Source organism: Coccinella septempunctata, chromosome 6 (assembly GCF_907165205.1).
Source record: "Coccinella septempunctata chromosome 6, icCocSept1.1, whole genome shotgun sequence".
Taxonomy (NCBI): Eukaryota; Metazoa; Arthropoda; class Insecta; order Coleoptera; family Coccinellidae; genus Coccinella; species Coccinella septempunctata.
In genome coordinates, this window is record NC_058194.1 from 4,338,042 (window position 1) to 4,348,123 (window position 10,082).

At 39.6% G+C, this 10,082-nt stretch overlaps 2 protein-coding genes across 2 annotated transcripts; both read left to right on the top strand.

The window, feature by feature from the left end:
* The first annotated feature begins 1,016 nt into the window (after positions 1–1,016).
* LOC123315892 lies at positions 1,017–1,763 on the top strand. Its single transcript, XM_044901793.1, has one exon. The coding sequence runs from the start codon at positions 1,017–1,019 to the stop codon at positions 1,761–1,763; it is 747 nt and encodes a 248-aa protein (XP_044757728.1).
* Positions 1,764–5,102: 3,339 nt separating this feature from the next.
* LOC123315893 lies at positions 5,103–7,895 on the top strand. The gene has a single exon (XM_044901794.1). It carries the CDS (start codon positions 5,103–5,105, stop codon positions 7,893–7,895), a length of 2,793 nt encoding a protein of 930 aa, XP_044757729.1.
* The last annotated feature ends 2,187 nt before the right edge of the window (positions 7,896–10,082 follow it).

Below are 10,082 nucleotides of genomic sequence, written 5' to 3' on the forward strand. Positions count from 1 at the left end.
TGGAGATAAAAAACTTTTCGTTCAATGTTTTGGAGCCAGGTCATTCTAGTTCTCCGCGTCGTCTGGTGTTCCGCAGGGGTCCAATTTAGGTCCTTTGTTGTTTATGTTATTCATGAATGATTTGAATTCATTTCTGCTTTGTCTGTTTCTTTTACATGTTGATGATTGTAAGTTGTTTCGTCGTATCCCAGGTGACCATATCTCATAACAGTTGTTTCGTCCCGACACTGAGGAGATCACTTTCAGCCCATCCTTTATTTTATATTGGTTTTTGATTCCTCTGCAAGTTTGAAAAAAACTGGACACATGAGGCTGAACAGATGTCACCGTATCATTATTGAGATAAACTCGCTTCGCAAACGATCTCGTTAGAAATTCGCTCGTTAAACCCCATACTATCTCGCTTATTAAACCCCAAAACTCAATACAAACTCTCCAGATATTACTTCCAAATTTAAGTTTAGTGTTAAGTGCTCGCCGAAGTCTAAGACGAACATTTTCGGACGATAAGTGATAGTGGCCAGGACCTACATCAGAAACCATTCCCGAGGTGCAAGTGACCGTGAGGGTTGGTAAGTTCACCCTCTCAACAAAAAATACAGTCCACTAACATCGAACATAAATTTGATCCTTGCAGAGCCGGAAATAATTGTGTTTTGCCGATGTTCATTAATTTACTTTCATTTTGCGGAAATTGGTTTCCTCAGTGTTCGCCATTTTTGCTAACGTCATCATTTCCATTTCGGAAAACTCGCGCATTGTATATATACACCTCTCTTTCTTTTGCTCTCTCTTTCATAATTTGAATTATTTCATTTCGAAAAGACCCCACTCAAAAACAACTCGATTACACTTAGTGGCATCTCACTCTGGCTTTGATACCTCTCTCTCACGCTCTGATACCTCTCTCTCACGCTCATTGCATATAGTTTAAATTTTCGTTCAGGTTTTCTGTTCGAGCAATTATTATTTGTTTACATTTCTCTCAGTGAAATTCTTAACTTATAATTCTCGAAATGGGAGATCGCAAACTAAAGAACATTCTAGCACAAAGGGATTTAGAATGTACAAAATTAGAAGATCTAAAAAGGATCGCAGATTATGCATTATCAGATATAGAGGTACATCGAAATTTTAAATGCAGGTACAAATATATCGAAGATATTTTGAAAAGTTTTGAGACATTTAACACTGCTATAGTTTCAATTGTTTCGGGAACTGAAGGTGGGGATCTCAAGCCGCATTATGATGCTTTGTCTACATTTAGGGATAAATACTACAGAGTTCAGGCTATTTACTCTCAATTATTCGAAGATAAATTGGAAACTTCCAAATCAGAGGAAGAAAATTCATCACATAGTAAGGTTAGATTGCCAAAGTTGGAGTTGCCGACGTTTGATGGCGATATAAGAAATTGGCAAACGTTTTGTGACGTTTTCGAATCTTTAATTCATAACAACCCAACCCTATCAAATGTTGATAAGTACAGCTATTTGCTATCTTGTCTAAAGGGAAATGCGCTTTCAGTTGTGAAATGTACCCCCTTAACTGGTAATAATTATATTATCGCCTTTAACGCTCTCAAAAAACGTTATGAAAATAAGAGATTGATAGCAACGGCTCATTGGCACACTATTACCAAATCTAAACCTGTTAATGTTAGTGAAAATCCTCGCGCACTACGAAATTTAATTGACACTTTTTCTGAAAATTTGAAGGCCTTGGAAAATCTCAAGTTTCCGTCAAGGAGTGGGATTTTGTAATGTTTAATATGCTCATTGAACGTATAGATTCCACGACGCAAACAAAATTTGAATAAGAATGTGGTTCGAACATAATTGTTCATAATTATTACCAAACCTTGTTTGCCTTTTTGGAAAATCAGTGTAACGCTTTGAATAATGTCGCCTTGTGTAGTTCACATCCTAACAAGTCATTTACTCATATCCCTAAGGCTCCTAAAACAGGAACTAGCTCCAGTTTTCTTGTGAATTCCTCATTTTCACTGAGTTGTAATCTATGCTCAAAACCTCATCGTATATATACGTGTCCCGATTTTCTTGCACTTTCGGCTAGGGAAAGATATGCCCTAGTTCGAGATAAAAAGTGGTGTATAAATTGTTTGGGTTCTAAGCACTTAGCTTCGAATTGTAACTCGAAATCGATTTGTAAAAGGTGTTCTCGATCACATCACTCTTTGCTTCATTTTGATGAATCCAATCCATCTAAGAGCGTTGCTAATAAAATTCACCCAACTAAGACAGAATCGAATCATTCTGAAAATACGATTAGTTCACCCATTATTGATGCCTCTACAAATTTATTAGCAAATTCTAAAGGTACTGTTCTCTTGTCAACAGCAATTGTTGATATTTTGGATTTTTCTGGTGAATGTAGGCCCGTACGTGTTTTGCTCGACAGCGCTAGCCAGTCTTCGTTTATCACCAAGAAATGTTGTGATAGATTGGGACTGCCTGCATTTTCCCTCTCTATAAATATAAAGGGCGTGGGTCAAACAAGTGCCTCAGCAGATCAGGGTGTTTCGTGTACTTTGAAACCTCGTGGTTTGGACACTCCCATATTAAATGTTGATTTAATTGTTATTCCTCAAATTTGCTCGAACAAAATAGAAAAACCAACTTCTCCATTTGAAATAAAAGAGATAATCAGAAGCTTGAAAAATAGAAAAGCTCCCGGAAGTGATAAAATAACGAATGCTATGTTGAAGAAATTACCTAGAAAAGGTATAGCTGCTCTCACAAATATTGCAAACGGTATAATGAGGACTGAACACTATCCGGAAAAGTGGAAAACTGGAGAAGTCATAGTGTTCAACAAACCAGGCAAAGATAAAAAATTCCCCCAAAACTACAGGCCGATAAGTTTATTGTCCGCCCTAGGAAAAGTAGTAGAAAGGGTAATCGCTAGGAGGCTTACAGAAGAAACTGAAAATCTGAATCTCATTCCAGCAGAGCAATTCGGATTCAGAAGAGACCACTCAACTGAACAGCAATTACTGAGACTCACAGAATACATAACAGAAGGATTCCAAAATAAACAAGCAACCGGTCTTGTACTACTAGATGTCGCCAGAGCATTCGACAGAGTATGGCATGAAGGATTGATTTACAAAATGAGATATGCTGGATATTCAATGAAACTGTGCAAGTTGATTAGGAATTATTTGAGGAACAGAAGATTCTACGTGAAAGTGGAAGGAGAAAACTCCACAACCAGATATATGGAAGCAGGGGTGCCTCAAGGGTAAGTACTTGGGCCGTTACTGTATAACATATATATTCACGATATACCAAAATCTCCAAGGACTATGCTGACACTATATGCCGACGACACAGGAATCGCAATGCGACATCGCAAGCCAGAAATTATAGAAGGAATATTACAAGAAGCTATAGATGTAATAAATGACTGGTGTATTAAATGGAAAATAAAACTCAACGGACAAAAGAGCCAAGCGATATTACTGCAGAAGAGGAGACTAAGAACTACAACAAATCTAGAGGTAGATGGAGAAGAAATCGAATGGAAAAACGAAGCAAAATATTTAGGTATCACCCTAGACAAAGGTCTAACATGGAGAAGCCATATCAAACAAGCCGTTGACAAAACCAAGGCAGCGATGAATATGCTCTACCCGCTGATAGGTAGAAAGAGCCACATGTCAAATGGGACAAAATTGAAAATAATCAAAGCCGTTGCTAGACCGCAACTGACTTATGGATCAGGTGCTTGGGGATTCGCGGCAAAGAGCCATATACAAAGAATTCAGGCAACAGAAAACAAGCTACTACGATGTGCCATAGATGCGCCTTGGTTTATCAGGAACAAACAGATATATCGAGGTTTGAAGTGGGAAACCATCACCGAATTTATGAAGAGGAAAGCTGAAAAGTTCCAAACGAAGAACTCAGGAGACTAGTGGACTACGATCCGGAGGAAGACAGAAGAAGAATGAGAATTTACAAAAGGAGACCGAGAGATCAATTGAGGAGAGATTAAAATGAGTACGACAACTTATTAAAACTATACTAAGAAGAGATATCCGAAATGGACGAACATGAAAACCCTAGCACGACAATGTGCAAGAAGAAATCAACCGATTAAGGGATAAATGGTTTATAGGCAAATGCCCAGAACCAACAAAAAGCAGGTTAGGTTTAGTGGGTCGCGAACTCAGGAGAGTGAGTAACCCCACAGTGTTCCCTAGAAATGGGTTCCTCTGGGCGAGAGATAGAGCCCCGTGTTTTCACGGTCGCAGATTCCCCCTGCTATTAAAAAAAAAAAAAAAAAAAAAAAAAAAAGCTCGAACATGCCATGCTCAACAATTCCCATAGAGAAATTCACAAAATTTTGTAACCTCAAATTAGCTGATCCTGAATTTAATGTGTCGGGTCCAGTAGATTTGTTGTAAGGTGCAGATACTTTCGCTCATATTGTAAGAGGTACAACGATAACCAGTTGCTCTCGATACCATTTTTGGGTTCGTCATAATGGGCAAAGTTGATTTTCCTCTTCCAACGCTCAACTCATTCGTCAGTTATACAGATAATTCTCTTGAAGATTTCGTAAGGAAATTTTGGGAACTCGAACAGATTCCACCTCGCATCGTCTCCTCTCCCGAAGATTTGTTAGCAGAAAAAATGTTTTGTGATACTCTTACTCGCAGTCCCTCCGGTCGATTCATTGTGTCCCTGCCTTTCCAAAACCTCGACCCTATATTCGAAAACTCCCGTGACATAGCTCTTCGGCGTTTTTTATCTTTGGAAAAACGCCTTCTTCTGAATCCAACCCTTTATCAGCAGTACCGGGACTTTATGCAGGATTATGTGGATCAAAATCATATGGAAGTAATCTCGGACCCCCCCACTCCTTCGACGTATTTTATACCTCATCATTGTGTGTTGAAACCTGAAAGCGTTACTACCAAATTACGTGTTGTATTTGACGCATCTCAGAAGGCGTCAAATGGTTTTTGTCTCAATGACACTCTGCTTCGAGGTCCTAAGCTTCATCAGGATGTCTCTTGTGTACTTTCCCGTTTTCGCCTCCATTCTGTTTGCTTCACTGCCGACATTCGTCAAATGTTCAGGCAAGTACTCGTGGCCCGTGAGCATCAGGATTTTCAACTCATATTATGGCGCTTTTCTCCTTCTGAGCCCATAAAAGAATTTCGTTTGAGAACTTTGGTGTTTGGTATCAAGAGTAGTCCCTTCCTGGCCATGCGTTGTATCCGACAATTGGCTGAAGAGCACAGTTACGAATTCCCTGAGGCCTGTGCTGTCCTCCAGGATGATATTTTCGTGAATGACATAGTATCAGGTAGTGATTCGCTTTCAGGTGCTATTCAGCTGCAGACGCAGCTCACTGAAGTTTTAAGCAGAGCAGGCTTTGAACTTCGTAAGTGGAGCAGTAACAATGCTGATATGCTTCAGCACCTCACAGCTTCTGTTTCTAATTCGCAACCCCTCACTCTTGATTTGGAGCCTGACTCTGTTATAAAGATATTGGGACTTCAGTGGAATCCTTCGACTGATGCATTTTCTTATAGCGTGCAGCCTATCAGTAAAACTTGCACAAAACGCAATATTCTCTCTGAATTGGCCCGTATTTATGATCCCCTCGGATTTCTAACACCATTTGTTCTGTATTTGAAGCATCTTATCCAGAGGTTGTGGACTTTAGGTTTGGACTGGGATGATGCCCCTCCCAAGGATTTGGTGCAGATGTGGCCGTTGCTAAAGTCTGAAATGTGTCATTTGACTGGCATTGCAATTCCCCGATTAATCATTTCAGCTAAGATGCGCTCGTGTCAACTACATGGCTTTTGTGATGCGAGTAATGTTGGCTATGCGGCGGTTGCGTATGTTCGCGTTGTAGATGAGCTGGGTCACATCGCCACCCACCTACTCTGTGCAAAATCGAGGGTTGCACCACTGAAGAGGGTGTCAATACCTCGATTGGAACTTTGTGCAGCTCTTTTACTCGCTGAGCTGCTGGACAGAGTCCAAGTTGTATTTGGGACGAAGCTAGTTTTCGATAAGGTGTTTGCATATTCAGACTCCAACGTTGCGCTCTCGTGGATACGCAGCAGCCCCTATAAGTGGACTTGTTTTGTTTCTAATCGAGTCACTCTCATTCAGGAGAAGGTACCACCATCTGTATGGAATCACGTGACTTCTGGTGATAACCCCGCTGACCCTGCCTCCAGAGGAGTCGCTCCAGTCGCTCTTTTGAAACTCTCTCTATGGTGGGCGGGACCTTCTTGGTTGCAGTGGCCCGAGTGTGATTGGCCTACGAACCACAATATTTCGTTTGAAACAAACGAGGAGAGGAGGCAATCGGTGTTCGCTACCATTATTGATGAGGAGAAAGATTTTTTGCAGAACCTTCTTGATAATGTGTCCTCGTTCCCCAAGGTTCAGAGAGTCGTCGCTTATGTGAAAAGGTTTGTTTTCAACTGTAGAAACCCTAACGGTGCTCTCAAGGGCACTGTTACTTCCATGGAGTTGGAGTCAGCTCTAACGGACCTCATAAGGTCAACGCAGATTTCTGCCTTCTCAAGAGAGATGCTCCTCTTGAAAAAGGGGAATTCTCTTCCAAAATGTTGGAGGAAATTAACCCCGTTCCTTGATAAGCTGGGTATCTTGAGGGTGGGCGGAAGATTGGTGAACTCTCGCCTAGGCTACGATCAGGTTTACCCTATTCTCTTACCAAGTCGCCACAGGTTCACCGAATTGATGATTGAGTATACCCACAGAAAATACTTACATGCTGGTTTGCAAACGCTGAACAATTTGATAATTCAACGCTACTGGATCTTCTCGGCTAAAAGAACTATTCGTAGAATATTGGCTAAGTGTAACCGGTGTTTTCGAGTAAGACCCTTATCCTCACAACCCCTAATGGGTGATCTTCCGGCTGTTCGTGTTACCCAAGTTAAACCTTTTTTGAACGTCGGTGTAGATTATGGCGGACCCTTTTTCATAATAATGAATCGTGTTAGAGGTACTAAGACTTTGAAAGCATATATTTGCCTTTTTGTTTGCATGGTAACCAAAGCCATTCACCTAGAATTGGCGTCGGATCTCTCTGCCGACACTTTTCTCGCTGCCTTACGAAGGTTCATATCGAGAAGAGGACAATGTCTTCACATATATAGTGATCAGGGTACTGCCTTTCGTGGAGCTGCTAATCAGCTCAGGAAGTTGATGAAGGAAGCCGCTGATACAGAAAATATTGAATTTCACAATATTCCTCCAGTTTCGCCAAATTTTGGGGGTATCTGGGAAGCCGGCATAAAGTCGGTAAAAACGCATTTAATTCGCGTAGTAGGAGATCAACGTCTTACGTACGAAGAGTTTAACACCGTTTTAGCCCAAATTGAAGCAGTGTTGAATTCACGCCCTATATCGCCTTTAAGCACGGATCCGAACGATCTGAATCCTCTCACACCCGGTCATTTTTTGACGTTAGCCCCTTTAAATTCGTTGCCTGAGAATGACTTGCTAGATTGCAATATGAACAAATTGTCACGATGGCAGCTGGTGCAAAAAATAAGCCAAGAATTTTGGTCTCGATGGCATAAAGAGTACCTGCATACGCTACTGCAACGCTCTAAATGGACCAATCCCTCTGTACCCATTGAGCTTAATACTTTGGTCTTACTAAAAGACGAATTGTCTCCTCCTCTCAAGTGGCATTTGGGCAGAGTGATTGAACTCCATAGTGGCGCAGACAAGGTGACACGAGTGGTCACTGTTAAAACTCTGGTTTTTGATTCCTCTGCAAGTTTGAAAAAAACTGGACACATGAGGCTGAACAGATGTCACCGTATCATTATTGAGATAAACTCGCTTCGCAAACGATCTCGTTAGAAATTCGCTCGTTAAACCCCATACTATCTCGCTTATTAAACCCCAAAACTCAATACAAACTCTCCAGATATTACTTCCAAATTTAAGTTTAGTGTTAAGTGCTCGCCGAAGTCTAAGACGAACATTTTCGGACGATAAGTGATAGTGGCCAGGACCTACATCAGAAACCATTCCCGAGGTGCAAGTGACCGTGAGGGTCGGTAAGTTCAGCCTCTCAACAAAAAATACAGTCCACTAACATCGAACAACAGTTATGAAGCAGAAATGTATCCCGCGCTCCTTGTTTTATAACAGATATATCACACTAAGAGTACAAATACAGAACGCTTATGTAGCAGCTATGCTCCTATGTCCGCCTCAAACAAGGAACACATCTCCTTTCTGAAAGGAGCATAAATAGTTCAAACATGGATCATGCAAATATTTGTTTCATAGGAGATCTATATATATATATATATATATATATATATTACCTTCATGTGTTATGTTTATTATAAAAAATGTTATTAAAACGCTTTCAACAAAAAGATGAAAAATTATGGAAATTAATATAAACTTTTGCAATAATAATGAACTCGAATTTTGATTTTTCAAATACTGTGTGTTTATCCATCATTCTTGAAAATAAAATTCAAAAAAATCTCACATCAGTTCGGTGAGGTATGTCAACGAATGAACTGATGTTCAAAAACAATATATTTTCATAAATTTCTATTACCAAATTAGTGCACACGTTAATAAAACTAGAAAGAATAAATTACATCATGCAAACTGCTGGTCCATGATTATTGTTCTCCAAGAAAGATTAGGACATGCTTTTCTGGTCTTTTCACTTTCCTCCATTCCATAAAAAGAATAATCAACAGTTCGTTAATCTTTTGGCTTAGGTCAAAAAGTTTTTGAGAGAATTTTGTCCATGTTATGCGTTATGAAAATGTTAAGAAGACTATATGCATATTTCATATCTTTCTGAAGAAAACATTTTCAATATAGGTATGTGATTCATTCATTTAGTATAGCAACACGTGAGAAAATAACCTATATCGAAATTTACATCAAACAGGCATCATTTATTCAAATATAATCTTTATATGCTGGATTTAATAAAACCATAGCCTATTATGTTTTATAGGACTGCTATGAAAATATGAGAAATGATTTATTGACCTACAGTTCGATATCCACAGCACAATCTTTTCAGTAATTCACCATTTCACTAGAAAATCACTATGACACACAATAGTTATTTTCCTATCAAGTGCGGAAAGTGATACTTGCCCGCACGAAACTGCCGTTGCCCGAACGATGCGAAGCAGAGTTCGGGTAAGCAGTTGAGTGCGGGCAAGACACTTTCCGCAAGAGTTAGGAACAATATTTTTTCTACAAGCGCTTGAAATATATAAATGTATCCATTTTACGAAACAGATCATATCTCATTTGATTAATTCATATATAATGACAGACGTTATTCTGCATGTTGTTACTAAGGGTTTCTCATCGTTGACGTTCAGTCCATAGAAAGATGATAGAATTTAATTTACTCTATAATATTTGCGTGCGGGAAAAACCCCTGCTAATCCATTCCCGCACGAAATGCGTGCGGGAAAGAAATAGCAGGCGTTTTTCCCGCACTCTTTGGGAAAGTGACTCTTTGCAACTTGGAATGCGTGCGGGAAAAAGGTTGAACGCGCACGTTTGTAGAAAAATAACTTATCAAACGTTCACTATCTGCACTTCACTTTCAGTAATCCACTATTCAGCTGACAAAACGTCTAAATGATAATAAATAAATATCGAAACGACAGCAGTATCAATAGCATTTCTCACAATCCTCCATATTTGTTTACGTTTTACCTCGACGGTAGTTAAAACGCTTATGGTGTCATGCTCTGTCGATGATCTCAAAATGATACATGGCAAATAAAGAACAATGTTACAAATATGTTACGTGGATATCTTGGAGCGGGTACATGAAATCTACAAAATGTGGATATAATTTAAAAACAGCACAGGTACATCCCAAATATCGTATCAGACACGTAATGGTTACAGAAAAATAACACAAAACAAAGTTCCCCATTCGATCTCTCGAGAAAACATAACAGATATGTTACTGGTCACCTGGGATTGTTTCTATCCAGGATTGCTGGGATCTTCAGGGTGACATAGATAGACTGATTGATTGGT